Here is an 18,872-nt window from a genome sequence, read left to right as displayed (position 1 = left end):
GCCGCGACCACTAGCCGCCATACCTCGCCGTACCACAACGGCACCTGAGCCAATCCTGGCCCCCCGGAGGATCCTAGCCAGCTAGCCAGCCATCCAGCCAGCCAGCCAGCCAGCCGGACAACCAGCCGGTGACAGCATGCCAGCCAGCCGCCGCGGCTCAAAGCAACCAGCCAGCCAACCGGTGGAGCAGCCGGTTTCAGCCAGCCTGCCAGCCGGCCCCCTAGCCAGCCAGCGAGGCAGCCGGTGTGACCAGCCGGTTCCAGCCAGCCCGGCCAGCCGGCCTTCAAGCCAGCCAGCCAGCTATATGGATCCCTGGCCGTCGAACCAATCGTGTCGTCAGACGACAGACCGGCCTTTCAGCCCCTCCGCGTCCAATTGGCTTCACTCAGAGTACCTACACGAGTGCACTCCAAGCTACTGAGCCCCCCCGGCCACGACAAGGCTTGGAACTGATGGGGGGGCTTAAGGGACGCCTACGTTATGACATCTACCTGCATGCCAAATTTCAGCCCGATACGTCCAGTGGTTTGGGCTGTGCGTTGATAGATCACTATATCAGTCACCTTTGAGTTATATATATATCTTAATATATATAAATCTCGTGTCACAATGTTTATCCTCAATGGACTCCTAAACCATTTAACCGATTATAATAAAATTCGCATTATGTGCAGTTCAATCCAACTTGAGAGATAGTTCAAATCTCAAATCGTTTTAGAGAAAGCGGGCGAAGCCGCGGGCGGTAAGCTAGTATATATATATAGATTGGTCTCATTCTATTATCACGCCGTTGCATTTCGACTTATATTCGGATCTTAGACCATATCTAATTTAAGGACACTCTGATATGGTATTAGAAAAAAATCAGGTCATCTCTATATCAACAGTTTATAGAAAAAAAAAAATTCAGGTCAACTCGATATCAAGAAATAAAAAAAAAAGAATTAAATGATAATATTTTATTCATTGATTAATACATAATGGATATCTTTATTCTGGTAAATTCATTCATTATTCTGAACCAACTTTATCTTTTATCCAATCGACGAAAGAATACACCTTGGCGAATACATCTGGAAAGTCTTTACCACAAGGTTTAACGTTAAAAGACACAATGCCTATGATCTCATCATCAGCAATAAGAGGACCACCAGAGTCACCCTGGAAACATAAAGTTAAACAGTAAAAAAGAGCGTGTGTGCGAGCACACGTGTCAGAAATGAAACTTCTTTGGCAAGATTCAAAGATACCAAAATTGTCACCTTACTCCATGACGTGACGGTATTTCCATGATTTAAAATTTTACTCTCAACGCGCCTTAAGAAGTTTCACTTCAATAAAATAGAGCTCGAAGTCGTGAAAAATTATTTGAATGATAAGTTTGAAGAAATAATTTTAATTGTGCACCCTCACAATTTTTTTTAGTTAATTGGTTTGGGGCCGGTTTCATAGTTTGCCATAATACTTCAGATAGCCTGTTTAAAACTTGTTGAGTTTTATTTTCATCCATTATTTATATTGAGCAGTGGTTTAGTGTCTAGGACCACGGCCTTCAATATGGATAATGTTATATTATGATGACGATGATGATGATAATAAAAATAGTATTAATTATTCTACATATCGATATAATGTAGAAAGCCATAATGGATATGTACTATAGTCTAAAATATGCTGTATGATTTAACACTGCTATAAATTTTGAAAGAACACTGTTATGAATTGGTAGTATATCTGTACAGACCTCGTCACAATTTTATACTAAATCTGAAAAAGGCAAAAAAAACTATTCACCGAACATGTAGCTGTTTGTGGTCTCAATTGTGCGCATATGTGGCTCTCTGTTATTGGATATCGATTCTGCACTTTCTGGTAGGCTTCTATACATTTATCCAAAGATACTGTATACATAGTTAGCATTTGTAAATCGTCCGGTAACACATTTCTGTTCTGAAAGATTAAATATTTATTTTATAGCGTATTAAAATTTGACGACCCCCGATTTGACTACGTGTTTAAATAACTGGTTAGGAGGTTTTTCTTGAAAAGAGAAAATTACGTGTTTAAAAAATATGTAAAATTTATTGCAATTTGGTATCGATAATATGAGCGACTCACACGAATGACTCCCCATCCAACCGCTGTTGTTTCTGTTCCAACGGGGGTTTCCTTTGATGCCAAGGCTATGGGAGCGATTTTCGGGCCGAACTCGAATTCATTTTTTGTCTCAAGAAGTGCGATATCGTTAACCAACAATGATCTATTAAATTTCTCATGATTTACTATTTGGGCTACTTCATATCTGGAGCCGCCTGACGAAATTGTGTTCGTTCCAGCTAGTACTGTTATTTCTTCAGCCTGTAAACTACACAAATAATATGTATAAGAAAAGAGATAACCATTATTTTTTCTTATTTTAAAATTTCCAATCGCTCAAGCTTTACTATAAAGAGGTTCTAGGAAAGGACATTATCTACCGTATTATTTATTAAGATGAAAGTTATAAGTATGTACATAGCATACAATGGGAAAAAATGATTTAATTTCTTCTACATAATATATTTACTCTTTCGTGCAATGGGCAGCTGTTAACACCCATTTTGGGAAGATGATGGATCCGCCGCAGAAGTGGAATTCCGTCCAAGTGCTTCTCTTTAGCGATACTTGGTGTGGGTACGCTCCGTCTGGTGCTTTTTTACCTCCTACTATTTTAGTGTCGACTTCATTGTTGCTAATTGAAGGTACTCCTTCACCGTCTCCTTCTCCGTTGCCTTCACTAGAAGGCAACGGAGCTATTTCATCGTCTTCTTCAGCATTAGCTTCAATTGAACGTTTTTTTCTAATTTCACTGTTGTCTTCAAATGAAGCCATTTCTTCATCATCGTCTTCACCACTATCTCCGCTTAAAGACGACACTTTATAGTTGTCTTCACCATTGTCGTCGCTAAAAGGTGCTACTTTATCATCGCCTTGTAGAGTAGCCCCTGCAATCAATTTAATTTATTTAAAATGCGAACCTTAATATAGGTATGTACCTTTTTAGTATATCTGGAATGATGTTCACTAATATTGACTGAAGAATTTGTGTTTTATAGGTAATTGTTTGAACGCCCTAATCTCAAGAAAAAAGTATAGACCTAATGAAAATGTATTTTGGGTTGGATAATCCAGGAATATTAGAGGAATATTTTATACATAATATTATATAACATCACGCTTCAACCAATAGAATTTTATTAAACATAAAACAATATCTATATAATATCTTCTTATATATAAAAATGAATCGCAAAATGTGTCGGTAAGCGCATAACTCGAGAACGGCTGAACCGATTTCGATAATTCTTTTTTTTATTATATTTCTTGAAGTACGAGGATGGTACTTATGTAGAGAAAACGTAAATATGTACCACGGGCGAAGCCAGGGCGGACCGCTAGGATTTAATAAAATCAAGATAATATACACAAAATAAGACTTACCATTTGCTATCCAAGCTGTTAATAGCAAGAATACGACCAAAAATTTCAACATGTTGATGTCTGCTTGATTAATAGCATAAAGTAATGGAATTTTCTGCTTATTTATATGATTATTGATAGTAAAGAACTATCCACACGACGTTTTGATAAATTATTTTTTTAATTAACGTCTCTAAAAAACGAAGGATGTATATTGTATACCTATTGGTCTCCTTGTCCATATCTATATTTTAGCAGCGGCAAAATAAAAAAATGTTTTACCCTACATTTGAACAGAGGATATCTTTTATTTTCCATGTTTTTTATATAAACTAAATTAATTGATTAAAAACTAGTAAAAAGCTTACTTTTTCTCTTTTAGGTTTGCGGACCTAAAGTCACAAAACTATATAATGTATCCATATGTTCATTAGGCGACTCATCTCTTAACTTTATTTGATATATTTTTGATATATAAACGTTTCTTAATTTATCTCATCATTATTTCTTAGTTGTTGTTAACTTGTTAACTTAAATTCACTGCAATCAGTGTTGGAAAACATTTTGATAACATCAAAATGTATGAAACGGAGATATTCCATTAATTCAAAAAGTCATTTTAGAAGAAATGGACATTTATTTCTATCATATTTATTTTCTACGTCACATTATAATATTTTTTCATTATTTTTATTGTATTTCATACCTACCTACTAAAAATCTTTGAGATACAAATAAATAGATAGTAGCGTTCTTTCCTAAAAGAAATAAACCACTATAAAGTATTCATATCACTGTAGTATAAACCTAAAACTAAAAAATATCTAAACTTACCTATATTATAAAGCTGAATAGTTTGTTTTTTTGAACGCGCTTATTATCATTCTATCTTTATTATCACTCTTCACAAAAGTATGTTTTAATGATTTTTTTATACATTTTAAATACCTATTCAAAACGATTCATGTTTGTTTTTGATAAAATTTTTCATGATGTGTGAGCCTTGAGGGCGAAAATACAATTAATTAGATAGTAAGATAATTACACATTTTAATAATTGTAATCTTGAAAGTAAATGAAATGGAAAATTATTAGTTGTAATAGGTGTTTTTTTTCTTTATAATTAACTCAAACTCCTGAAACATTTAATTATTCATTTTGACCTCTTCTAGAAGTACATTTGAATCGTCATAATAGTTCGCCGGCGGCCGCGGCAGCGAATCTCAGCGAAACTACTGCGTAGCGAAATATCTACGGGACGTTAGTAAACATAAATGTTTTCGCAACTTTTTCGTAATGCGTCTGTGTTATGGCCATTTCGCAGTTCCTTGCGAAACAATACTGACAAGGACGCAACTATTTCATCTATCTAAGTATTTGCTAAAGTGAGACATATCATAATATAATAATAATAATAATAAAGGCGTAGGGATGTAAAGGCGTAGGGATGTGACGACCCCATCGCCCGCGGTTGGCATATCTACAATAGATATCCCAGCCGTGCAGTCAGTCACCCCGCAGGGCACCCTGTGGCGAGGTGTCGGGGAGTAGCGACCCCGCGGGAACCGAGCGCTCCCGGGGGAGGTCCCTGTCCTCACCTCTGGGCTGTCCCGGTGGCAGTTCGGAGTGAACAATGACGAGGTTCAGGATCCCCCACCTCTGGCTTGCCTTTGTTGGCCGTCCAGAGTGGAGCCGCTAGAGCTATATGCTCGGGGGTGGAAGTGTCTAATGGCGTAATAGCGGGGAAACCCGCTCCGGGCCCGAGGGCTCGCGATGGTGAAACCGGTGCCGCACCTCTCTACACCCCTAGCCGCTCAGCTGATGTTGCCCCCTTGTTGCCACTATCGGTAACCTTTTTGGGAGCCCATCGACCGAACTGGCGAGTCACCGTCTGCCATAATTTTCAATTTCTAATATTGAAAAGGCAGACGTCCATAGTCCCCATAGACCCAATATACCAGTCCATCTAACACCCCCTTCCATAACCCAGTTTTATTCATTTCCATTTTTCTGCAATAGTCCTACATTGGCCGCGGACTGCCCAGGGCTGTATCTCTATAGTGCAGTCATGGGCAGGCTGCGGCTGGTGTCCCACAACACATTAAAATTCTCTAAAGGGCCTCTGCGTGTTGGACCTGTGTCCCCACGTAAGCCTTCCAAAGGACCGGGTATCTTCCTTCTGGTAGTGCCCGTGTATTATGGAGAGAGACATAATAATAAAATCTTTATTAACCAAAATATTCAAACATTACATTGTTAATGTGATAACAGTAGGATTATTTTACAAGGTTGCTAGTACAGTGATATCCAAACTAGGCTATTGCCTGTATCTTGGATATCAGAAACGGAGTACAGGTTACCTACTTTACTAAGACGAATTATACAGTACACTGTATATCAATAATTATGTTTAAATAATTTATAATTAATAATAATGAGTGTACTTAATACTAGAACTTACAACATTTTCCATTTAACATAGGGTGTGTGATTGTAATAAGCGATGTAAGCATGGGCGTAGCTAGCCACGGGCTCAAGGTGGGGCAACAATAAAAAGTAATAATATGTTACTAGCAACTGTAATCTGTATGTACCCAAAGTCATATCCAGGTCTTCGAACCTCAAATGCCGGTGGCATTTGTGAAGGCATTTGCGAAGTCATTTGTGAAGGCATTTGCGAAGGCATTTGCGAAGGCATTTGCGAAGGCATTTGCGAAGGCATTTGCGAAGGCATTTGCGAAGGCATTTGCGAAGGCATTTGCGAAGGCATTTGCGAAGGCATTTGCGAAGGCATCTTCAGCCGTTTGGTCGCTGGACGTATGACAATTTTTTAGTCAGTCAATTTAGAGGTAAATAATACTGATTTAAAAAGGTCGCATTTTCTATGTCGACTGTCGACTTTCGAGAATCGAGTGTGAATTTTCTTACGGATATTATGCTTAGTGGTTAGGTACCTTCCAGGTCAAAGCCAGGGTGAGGCAAGCGCCCCACCCTGCCCCACCGTGGCTACGCCCATGGATGTAAGTGTGTGTTGTGGGAAGGTGAGTGTGGATGAAAGTGATAGTGTAAATATGTGTGTGTTTGTGTTCATGTGTGAATGCGTTCAGGGATCCAATAATATTAATTAAAGTAGTATTAGTCCCTACAAAATTCCACTTTCTAGGCCATTATTCAGGCATTTCTCGCCTTACCAAAGAATATAATAATATAGTTTCTGGCAATAACAAGACTATTGACATTTTCTCAAATACTGTACATAAATTTAAAAAGGAATTTCTCTCAATTGAACCTTTGCCAAAACCCAGTTGATCAAATGTAGTTTTATTTTAACATTAATTGATTATTTTGCCGTCAAAATTGGATTTATGTATTATGTATATGTGTATTTTTTACCTAATCTGCAGTTAGCTGCAAACTGTGTGTCTTCTTGTGTTGGCATATTTATAAATCTTGACTTCAAGCTGGCTATTTTGGCCGTCACTCTATGCACTATTCTATGCACGGTTGGTTGTTCAACCTCAAAAATATCGCCTATTACGCGTTGATAGCTACCTTGCATAATAACGGAGAGCTATGAGAATTTGGTCCACTGGCTGTATGGCTCGGTTTCTTTTCGTCAACGGCTTAATGCTACTACCGAAAACAGAGTCCAAATATAAAACTGTTTCTTTCGAGAGGCGAAACCGTGAAACAAACTCCATGTCGTGGTACTTTTCAAAAGCGTTTAACTTTTCTTCATTCGGCTTACGCTTGGTCTTTCGTGATCTGAAAGCGAAGATAATGACGATAAAGACATTTTATCACTTTTCTACACGAGGAATCCAAGTTTTAATAGATTTGTTTTGATTTGAGGGACCTTGCGACCGTTCTCAAATCTAAGGGCTGCTCAAATCAGTTTGGCAGTTCATTTGACAGTTAAATAGTGATGAGTAGCGTTCCTGTATACGATCACAATATACAGATACATACAGTAAGGAAACTTCATACAAAATGTTCGAAATGGCTTGATACATCAAGCGTGTTTTCGAGGGTATTGAGGGGGATCGATAGTAGCGGGTGACACATCCATAGATTTTGAATATAGTATGGAAAAAAGTTTAAAGTGATGTCAATTCACATTAAATAAATATCGATTGTTTCAGTTTGTAGCCCTTTCAATAAATATATTTGTAAATACCGTATCTGACTACAAGTTAAAAAGAGACTATTTTTTAATTTCTATAGATATGGCAGCATGAGTTTTAAATTAAGTTGACATATTTTCTACCAAAATGATAGCTACAAATAGTCACTATTAGGAGTCCAGTCTGTTTAAAGGTCGCATCTATTTTTACGCAATCTAGAAGAGCACGAAAATATAAAAAAAGGAAACCTTAAAAAATCTTGTTTAAATTTATGTGCATAATTACGTAAATATTAGGGAAGAAAAAGATAGATATTATAATTATTGTATTTTTATCGATACGTGGCGTCTCCACTTTGTCAAGCACTAAGCCTGTCAAACTATTTTCTTTTTCTTCCTAAAACAAAAAGGTAGAGGTTCTATGCTCGTATAATACTTAATAATTTTAATTTATTTTTGCATATTTTGTATTTTTTAATTTAATTTAATTTATCGTTTTAAAAATAATGTAGTAGGTATACCTACATACAAGTATTGTAAATTCTGGTTTAAAATAATTATTGAATATAATATGTATAATACAAATATCAAGCATTATACATAATTTAGGTACATTTAACCTTCGGCGTCCATAACAAAACTAGATTTCGAAATATAGCACTAATAAAAACGTATTTACAAGCTGTATTCGTAATTAAATTCGGATTGTTTCTTCTTGTAAATTCATATTTAGGCTACACCATTTTTGTATTTTAACGGGTTTTAATCTCCAAATTACCACAAAATCAACTGTGAAAAAAAGCAAACAGAAATATACAGGCCGAATTGATAACCTTCTCCTTTATTTTTCAAGTCGGTTAAATATCAAAAAGTAACAGCCCTATAGCTATACGTCATAATTTCATGGGGGGGGGGGCTTAGTTTCCTAACTGTATGTACGTAGTACCTACATATCTGTCAACTGTGATACGACTTATAAACTAAGTGGACTTTGAGCACAACTTAATTTAAGGTGCACTTAAAGGGCATTGAAACTTTCTGGCATATCAAACCCGCCGCCATTTTGATTTTTTTTCAAAATCGCAGCGCACGATTAAAGTGGTATGTATGGATAGAGGATACATAGACAAACAAAAAATGTCTAATAACATAGTACCCTAAAGCGTCACATTACCGAGATATTTGGAGGTAAATAACAGTTTATTGGAAGAAAGTAGGTAGATCCATTACATAAAAACATACATACATTACATAAAAATGTAAGTAATGTAATGAATACCTACTTTCTTCCTGTAATAATAATAATCTACCTGGGAGTGATTAGTTGGAGATAATATTATGCATATAGACACGTAATAAGTCTATTTTTAGTGTTTGTCGTACTCATAAGTGAATATTTACCTCCAAATATCTCGGTAATGTGACGCTTTAGGGTACTATGTTATTAGACATTTTTTGTTCGTCTATGTATCCTCTATCCATACATACCACTTTAATCGTGCGCCGCGATTTTGAAAAAAAATCAAAATGGCGGCGGGTCGATATGCCAGCGTCCATACAAAAAGTTTCAAACCCCTTTGAGAGATACTTAAAATTAACTTTTGAGAATTCGAAAACAAAGTTCAAGAGCTGCTCAAACGTTTAAGCAGCCCTTAAATATTTGAGTGGCGTTTCAGTATTCGGCCGTTAGATTTGGATTTAGAGCTAGCGCGCACGAGCAACTTTGTCTCCGCAACTATTTTGTCTCTCCCACCCATGGACTAGTATGAAACTGCGCGCACGTTAGCGACGCAACTCCCCATACAAATTGATGGGAGAGACAAAATAGTTGCGGAGACAAAGTTGCTCGTGCGCGCTGGCTCTTAATGTTGTATTTGTTAAAAACACTGAAAACACTATCTATATAATACGTTTCTGCTCACATAAATATCAGGAAATTTTTTTAAAATTAAAATTGCACGTACTATTTATTCAGAAGTTGTATTATTTTACACAGCTTTCCGCCAGCCGCTTCGCCCGCATAGTCAAAGAAACACCCACATAGTTCCCGTTTCCGTATGTTTTCCAGGATAAAACCTACCCTATGACCTTCCTCATGTCTCAAGCTATCTCTGTTCTAAATTTGAAGTAAATCCATACAGTACTTTTTTTAGTTTAGCCCGGACATACAGAAAGACAAACAGACAAAAATTCTAAAAACTGTAATTTTGGCTTCGGTATCTATTGTAGATCACACCCCAAGTATTCTTTTAAATAGATATTCAATTTACAGTTTTAACTTTCCTACGATTTTATTATAATTTCAAGATGATTCATATCAAAAAAGGGCTAATTCGGCGCTACCGACGCTCAATTAATAGGCTGTAGTTCCGTTATAAGCTTTGTCATATATAGATAAATTATTGTGTCCGATAAGCAGTAAAAGTTTTAGTGTAATAGTTTATTTTTGTCTTTTAGCGCACTTAAGTAGAGTTTTTGATTAGGTATGGCTCTTTCACCGTCGGTAAATAAAACTACAATAGAAAAGCATTTCTTGCAATAGCTCGTATCTAATTTAAGGACACTCTGATATCAGGTATTAGAAAAAAAAATCAGGTCAACAGTTTATTTAAGAAAAAAAAAACAAATTTAAGGTCAACTCGATATCAAGAAATAAAAAAAAGAATTAAATGATAATATTTTATTCATTGATTAATACACAATGGATACTATATCTTTATTCTGGTAAATTCATTCTGAATGTTCTTCATTATTCTGAACCAACTTTATCTTTTATCCAATCGACGAAAGAATACACCTTAGCGAATACATCTGGATAGTCTTGACCACAAGGTTTAATGTTATAAGACACAATGCCTATGATCTCATCATCAGCAATAAGAGGACCACCAGAGTCACCCTGGAAACATAAAGTTATACAGTAAAAAAGAGCGTGTGTGCGAGCACACGTGTCAGAAATGAAACTTCTTTGGCAAGATTCAAAGATACCAAAATTGTCGCCTTACTCCACGTATGTGTCGACGTGACGGTATTTCCATGACTTAAAATTTTACTCTCAACGCGCCTAAAAAGTTTCACTTCAATAAAATAAAGCTCGAAGTCGTGAAATATTATTTGAAAAGTTTGAAGAAATAATTTTAATTGTGCACCCTCACCATTTTTTAACCGACTTCAAAAAAAAAGGAGGAGGTTATCAATTCAGCCGGTATGTTTTTTTTTTATGTATGTACACCGATTACTCTGAGGTTTCTGAACCGATTTACGTGATACTTTTTTTGTTCGATGCGGGATGGTGTCGGTGTTTGGTCCCATAAAAATTTTATTCGGATAGGCCCAGTAGTTTTTATTTTATGAGCATTTTTGTCTGTATTTGTAAATGTTGCAAGTGCAAGTTTGAAGTCGCAGCTATTTTAAATTAATTATTGGTTTGGGGCCGGTTTCATCGTTTGCCATAATATTTCAGATAGCCTGTTTAAAACTTGTTGAGTTTTATTTTCATCCATTATTTATATTGAGCAGTGGTTTAGTGTCTAGGACCACGGCCTTCAATATGGATAATGTTATATGATGACGATGATGATGATAATAAAAATAGTATTAATTATTCTACATATCGATATAATGTAGAAAGCCGTAATGGATATGTTTATGTACTATAGTCTAAAATATTATGCTGTATGATTTAACACTGCTATAAATTTTGAAAGAACACTGTTGTGAATTGGTAGTATATCTGTACAGACCTCGTCACAATTTTATACCAAATCTGAAAAAGGCAAAAAAAACTATTCACCGAACATGTAGCTGTTCGTGGTCTCAATTGTGCGCATATTTGGCTCTCTGATAATGGATTTTGATTCTGCCATCTCTGGTAGGCTTCTATACATTTATCCAAAGATACTGTATACATAGTTAGCATTTGTAAATCGTCCGGTAACACATTTCTGTTCTGAAAGATTAAATATTTATTTTATAGCGTATTAAAATTTGACGACCCCCGATTTGACGACGTCTTTAAATAACTGGTTAGGAGGTTTTTCTTGAAAAGAGAAAATTACGTGTTTCAAAAATATGTAAAATTTATTGCAATTTGGTATCGATAATAATATGAGCGACTCACACGAATGACTCCCCATCCAACCGCTGTTGTTTCTGTTCCAACGGGGGTTTCCTTTGATGCCAAGGCTATGGGAGCGATTTTCGGGCCGAACTCGAATTCATTTTTTGTCTCAAGAAGTGCGATATCGTTAACCAACGATGATCTATTAAATTTCTCATGATTTACTATTTGGGCTACTTCATATCTGGAGCCGCCTGACGAAATTGTGTTCGTTCCAGCTAGTACTGTTATTTCTTCAGCCTGTAAACTACACAAATAATATTATGTATAAGAAAAGAGATAACCATTATTTTTTCTTATTTTAAAATTTCCAATCGCTCAAGCTTTACTATAAAGAGGTTCTAGGAAAGGATCTACCGTATTATTTATTAAGATGAAAGTTATAAGTATGTACATAGCATACAATGGGAAAAAATGATTTAATTTCCTCTACATAATATATTTACTCTTTCGTGCAATGGGCAGCTGTTAACACCCATTTTGGGAAGATGATGGATCCGCCGCAGAAGTGGAATTCCGTCCAAGTGCTTCTCTTTAGCGATACTTGGTGTGGGTACGCTCCGTCTGGTGCTTTTTTACCTCCTACTATTTTAGTGTCGACTTCATTGTTGCTAAATGAAGGTACTTCTTCACCGTCTCCTTCTCCGTTGCCTTCACTAGAAGGCAACGGAGCTATTTCATCGTCTTCTTCAGCATTAGCTTCAATTGAACGTTTTTTTCTAATTTCACTGTTGTCTTCAAATGAAGACATTTCTTCATCATCGTCTTCACCACTATCTCCGCTTAAAGACGACACTTTATAGTTGTCTTCACCATTGTCTTTGCTAAAAGGTGCTACTTTATCGTCGCCTTGTAGAGTAGCCCCTGCAATCAATTTTATTAATTTAAAATACAAACCTTTATATACCTTTTAAGTATATCTGGAGACTGGAATGATGTACACTAATACTGACTGAAGAATTAGTGTTATAAATTGTTTGAATGCCCCAATCTCAGGCAAAAGTAGATCTAATTGAAAATATATTTTGGGTTGGATAGTTCATTTGTAGAGGAATATTTTATACATATTAGGTTATAATATTATGTAACATCACGCTTCAACCAATAGAAACAGACGTGAAAATTTTTGTAAAAATATTTAGAGAGAGGTATAAAAAAGCTATAGAATTCTACTGGTGCAGCAAATTTCAAAATCTGCTTTAGTCTAGAAATAATAACATCTACAATATAATTAACAGCTAGCTTACCGCCCGCGGCTTCGCCCGCTTCGTCTAAAACCTAATAAATTATATACTAAAACCTTCCTCTTGAATCACTCTAACTACTAAAAAAAACAGCATCTAAATCCGTTACGTAGTTTTAAAGATTTAAGCATACAAAGGGACATAGGGACAGAGAAAGCGACTTTGTTTTATACTATGTAGTGATGTAGTGATAGTGATAGTGATTAAGTATCCTAATTTTGGGGAATAGTTAAAATAAGATCGGGTTATAAAATCAGCATATTAAAAAGTTAACAGATTTTTTTTAATTTCAGTGTATAGATGTAATAGAATTCTTAGCAGCTTATGTTTCTGTTCCTTTGTGGTAAATGGGACGATTGAAAGCAATTGAAATTTTAACATATTATTAAGTAATTTAGGACATACCATACATACCTATAAGTATTCGAGTATGGTGAAAATCTCCACTGTTTAAATACAATATATTATAATAAACGCAATATATTTAATAAAATCTAGATAATATGTTAAAAATAAGACTTACTTACCATATGCTATCCAAGCTGTTGAGAGCAAGAATATGACCAATTTCAACATGTTGATGTCTGCTTGATTAATAGTAAGTAGTAAGTACTTAATCGTATTTTCTGCTTATTTATATGATTATTGAAAGTAAAGAAGGATCCACACGACGTTTTGATAATTAATAACTAAATTAATTGGTTAAAACTTTATACTTAAAAGTACTTGGTATAGTATAAAAGCTTAATTTTTCTCTTTTAGGGTTGCGGACCTAAAGTCAATATGTTCATTAGGCGATTCGTCTCTTAGCTTTATTTGATATATTTTTGAAATACGTTTCTTTATATTTGATATAAATGTTTCTTAATTTATCTCATCACTAGTGGTCCGCCCCGGCTTCGCCCGTAGTACATATTTCGCAATAGAAGGTGGTAGCCTATGTCCTTTCTCGGGTATCAAAATATCTCCATACCAAATTTCATGCAAATTGGTTCAGTACTTTATTCGTGATTGAGTAACAGACAGACAGACGGAGTTACTTTCGCATTTATAATATTAGTATGGATTAGTTGTTACTTGTTACTAACTTGTTTATTTTATTTCTATCATATTTATTTTCTAAGTAACATTATATTTTTTCATTATATTTATTGTATTACATACCTACCTACTAAAAATCATTGAGTTACAAATAAATAGATAGTAGCGTTCTTTCCATAAACCACTATAATTTATAAAGTACTAGTGGTCCGACCCGGCTTCGCCCGTGGTACATATTTCGGAATAAAAGGTAGCCTATGTCCTTTCTCGGGTTTCAAAATATCTCCATACCAAATTTCATGCAAATTGGTTCAGTAGTTTAGGCGTGATTGAGTAACAGACAGACAGACAGACAGAGTTACTTTCGCATTTATAATATTAGTATGGATTAATATCACTGTAGTAATTAAATATCTATAATTAATATCTATAGATGTTCAAATTTACCTAAAACTTAAAAAAAAAACGACGTGTGGCACTCGGGGACTGCCGCAGTAAAGCTATTGCATGCTATGCCTTCAAGCCACACCTCTGCCCGTCGGAGTGGGGAGCGTGAGGTTTTTTGTTACGGAATTTCTCGATTCGGTCCCCGCGCTCAAGGCCCGCGATAGAAGCTATGCAAAAGCAAACTTATATTATAAAGCTGAAGAGTTTGTTTTTTTAAACGCACTTATCTCAGGAACTACTTACTGGTCCGATTTAAAAAATTATTTCAGTGATATTATTAGATAATTATTCTTAGATAGCCCATTTATCTAGGAAGGCTATAGGCTAGATATCATCACGCTAAGACCAACAGGGGCGGAGCCACGCGGATTAAACCGCGGACGTAGCTAGTAAAGAATAAACATTCGTTTATAACTTTATTATCTCTTCACAAAAGTATGTTTTAATGATTTTTTTTTATAGATTTTAATAAATACCTATTCAAAACGATTCATGTTTGTTGTTGATAAAATTTTCCATGATGTATAAGCCTTGAGGGCGAATATACATCGAATTAAATGGTAAGTTAATTACACATTTTAATAATTGTAATCTTGAAAGTAAATGAAATGGAAAATTATTAGTTGTAATAGATGTTTTTTTTTACTTTATAATTAACTCAAACTCCTGAAACATTTAATTATTCATTTTGACTAGAAGACTAGAAGCATTTTTAAATCCTTATAATAGTTTAAACGTTTAGGTAACATTTACAATTTAAGGTCTAATTTTCGATATACTAATTGATTTTCTGATTAAAGGTTTGTCATATCTTTTGTGTTTTTAACATTATCCTTAAAACAAAAAAGAATCTGCAATGGTGTTAACTGTTAATGATTAATCGTCTTTTTTCTCCATTGATTTGATCCTAGACATATTGTAATAATTGAACTGTTGTTTGGCAATTTCCATAGCATTCAACATCTGTTTTCTCGAGACAGTGATATCTTATTATCAAGATTAAATAAAATCAATACACTATTTTATATAAAAATCGTCCATAATTATATTATATGTACATAAATATGTTAACTCTTATACATATTATAATTATTATGTTGAACTCGCAAGCATTTTGAAAAATATTTATATGCAAGTGCTATTAATTTCATAAATTACGTTAACTGTGCCCCGCGGTTTTACCCGCAGTGCTCCGTTCCTGTTGGTCTTAGCGTGATGATAATATAATATAGCCTATAGCCTTTCTCGATAAATGTCCATCTAACACTATCCAACACCGAAAGAATTTTTCAAATCGGACCAGTAGTTCCTGAGATTAGCGCGTTCAAACAAGCAAACGAACTCTTCAGCTTTTTAATATTAATACAGATAGAATATTATTTTAATTAAGACAATGTCGATAATAGTTTGACAATGACGATATCTGCGCCGGCCCTTAAAGTCACTTTAAATTTATAAATTCAATTCGATTTTTGTTCAGTTTCAATCATTTTTGCTCGCTTTTAATGACAGGAGTTTAGAATAGATAGGAATTTTTAAGATAATAAAAGAAACCGTGTTAAATATAATAATTTCCTCCACCGTACTGGATTTTTAAGGATTTTTGTGTCTGAATATGGTTGTTGAGAGATTGACGTAGGCTACTTTTTATCGCGGTGAAACATCTAATTTCCGTGGGAATTTCCTTTCCCCTTTAGTTGCGATTAAAGCGTTCTTGGGTTTTATGAGAGTAAAAGTACCTATCTAATTCTTAAGGTGTCAATGAGAACTCATTAGAATACTAAAAATTTACTTTATAAATGACCTATGCAATTTTTCCTCTCAGTTACGTTAAATTTCAATTAAGAAGACAATAAACTTTTAATTTTAATTTACACGCAAAAAAGAAATAATGGTATGTTGTTGCTGTTAGAAGTAAATAATGCGTTTTTTAATTTTCTTAAAACGTAGAGGCTCGTGCACATTATATGCAGTAAGATTTTTTTTTCATAATACCTATGTAAGGTGGGTGTACCATGGAAGGCCACTCTAACAGTTAAACAGTTATTGTTCGTTTATTTACTGGATAAATGAAATTAACAAGTGTTTAAGTAATGCTTTGTTTTATTACGGTTATGGTTTCTTCTGTTTTTAAACAAACTACCTACCTATATAATAAGTATTTTCATCCAAACAGGGCTTAGTACAAGAATAGTAGGAGGGCAGGACGCTCCAGAGGGTGCTTTTAGATATATCAAGTATCATTTAGAAAAATCGGGTTGGACAATCATTTCTGTGGTGGCGCCGTCATTGCACCTTTGTGGATACTTACAGCTGCTCATTGCTCAAGCAGGTATGTTATTAAGAAGCAAGGAGATACTTCTGACGAAGTAGAAGCTATCCAATCTAAAATTAATGTTGCTCCCATACCATTACCTGATATTTCTGCTGGAACGGCGTGTGTTATATCAGGATGGAGATACACGGATGTAAGTTTTCATATTAAACCACTGTAACATTAAAACTCTCAAAGGGCTTCTGTGTGTTGAATCTGTGTGCCCAGGTAAACCTTCTAAAATAGCGGGTACCTACCTTCCTCCTGGTGGTACCAAAGAATTATGGAACTGAGAAACATGAAACGTATAATTATGGAGTGAGATACAAAATAATAAGGGCATGTTTTCGCAAACCAACATCAAGCAACTCCTTGGCTTGAACAGAATCCACCCCCTAGATATTATGGGAAAGTTCCATGCAAAAATTTCCTTTTTTTTTCTCAGGATGACATGATTAGTCCCGATCAATTACAAATGATAAATGTGAACACAATATCGATAGAGCAATTGTAGAAGCGATTTAGAGAGATATCGGGCTATACAACCGTTGACGGAACGATTTTTTTTTATTTTTTTTTTATTGTATGATACGATAAGTTTGTACAGCTGCTGGGCATGGTAGAGGCGAATGTCAAGTAAGTAAGCCATAAAAAAAAGCCTGCCTTTATGTACTTCTACCAAATAATTGCAAGATTTAGTTGTTGGAGAATTTCCATCTCAAACGAGATGACTATATTAAAAAAGCAGTAGCTTTTAGTCAGATCGGTCATACGCAAACTCGTTGTCTTATGATATAGTTCTCGTCATGAAACTAAAAAGTTAATTCATATGGTTTTTATAAACATACGTCAAAGATAACAAAATACTATTCAGGTAATTTTTTATTCAATTACTTTTATCAAAATATTTTTTAAAGCGCCTTGAATATTAATTGTAATTGTGATACAATTTAAATAACAGAGACACGTAAGTTCGGTCGTTTAACAAGCCTAAAAAAAACTTGATGCGAATTTTTTCATCATAATATTATCTTCATATTAAGTACTAGACAAAATAAAAACGAGCGTTGTAAAACATAAGTTTTTTAAAGATTTTAGTCTGCCAGAAATTGTTGGAAATTTATGTGATTTATAATCATTTACAGGGTGATTCTGGTGGTCCTTTGGCATGTAATGTTGGGTGTCATATCTTTTGGTGTTATGCCATGTGGTATCGGCTGTCCTGATGTCTCCACGAATGTGTACATGTATTTAGGCTGGATCAGTTCTACGATGAACTGAACTGCCCCCATACCATGACATCTTAAAGCAGTAATATTTCCAATTTGGAAAAATGACAGACTATATAGGTCGTCTAGCGCCATCATTTTCCCATGCAGAAATAATACTGCTATAAGACGTCATGATACAACTGAACATCAGTGTTACCTACATGGATTCAAGGATTCAAGTGATGAGTGACGTTGTAGTAGACTATAAGGATGCTTTTCAAAATTCAAATTCAAATTCAAATACCTAACTTTTATTTGCAAGAATGTAGTTACAAAAAAGGTGTTATTACAATATCCACCAATAATGTGCGAGGATGTGTATTGTATAATGTATAATGAACCTTTTTGTTTTAAAAAATCAATCGGTTCATTGATTTCAGTGAAACATTTGAATAGAGCTATATTTTAAGGAATCAAATTATAGGTTATGATTGCAGCTAAGGTATGAATTTCCTGCGATTTTGTCATTTGATAGTTCATGCTTATAAAGTGAAATTTTCAATTTTCAGAGCAATAGGAGGAACCCTGATAATTTAAAAGTGACATTTTTAAATACAATTTCTTTGGTTGATTGTCGAAAATAATTCCGTACGGGGTACGTAACACTGCTATAACTGAAAGACAACTATGCGGAGAAAGGGATGAACCGTTTGGGGCATGTCGGGTGATTAATTTTTTTAAAGTAAACCCTAGAAAAGCAAGAATAAACTGATAGCTCTCAAGTCCACTTTCATTTTTTCGAACGAAGTTCCTTATCGCGCGTTGCGAAAGGGGGATTGACGGAAAAAATTAAAACTAAAAGTTTTAAAGACACGATTTGCTATTGTTGTAAGCTGTGCGGCGTGCGCGTGTT

At 35.0% G+C, this 18,872-nt stretch overlaps 2 protein-coding genes across 3 annotated transcripts; both read right to left on the bottom strand.

The window, feature by feature from the left end:
• Positions 1–2,235: 2,235 nt before the first annotated feature.
• Positions 2,236–2,871, bottom strand: LOC123699115 (chymotrypsin-2-like; the record flags this gene model as incomplete). The annotated part of the gene is made up of 2 exons (XM_045645994.1): positions 2,567–2,871; positions 2,236–2,365 (listed from the first exon to the last, which is right to left on the bottom strand). Coding segments are annotated over exons 1-2 (435 nt in total), but the record flags the coding sequence as incomplete, so codon positions are not given.
• A 7,379-nt stretch (positions 2,872–10,250) lies between these two features.
• On the bottom strand, positions 10,251–13,534 carry LOC123705441 (chymotrypsin-2-like). 2 transcript variants are annotated; one of them, XM_045654206.1, is made up of 5 exons: positions 13,474–13,534; positions 12,149–12,566; positions 11,703–11,949; positions 11,376–11,531; positions 10,251–10,481 (listed from the first exon to the last, which is right to left on the bottom strand). In XM_045654206.1, the coding sequence occupies exons 1-5, from the start codon at positions 13,520–13,522 to the stop codon at positions 10,332–10,334; spliced, it is 1,020 nt and encodes a 339-aa protein (XP_045510162.1). In that variant the 5' UTR covers positions 13,523–13,534; the 3' UTR covers positions 10,251–10,331. The 2 variants fall into 2 exon arrangements, with proteins under 2 accessions (XP_045510162.1, XP_045510172.1); XM_045654216.1 differs by lacking the exon at positions 11,376–11,531.
• Between the last annotated feature and the right edge of the window lie 5,338 nt (positions 13,535–18,872).

Source organism: Colias croceus, chromosome 2, assembly GCF_905220415.1.
Source record: "Colias croceus chromosome 2, ilColCroc2.1".
NCBI classification, from domain to species: domain Eukaryota; kingdom Metazoa; phylum Arthropoda; class Insecta; order Lepidoptera; family Pieridae; genus Colias; species Colias croceus.
The sequence above is the reverse complement of the archived record's forward strand: the minus strand, read 5'-3'. Positions and strand labels throughout refer to the sequence as shown.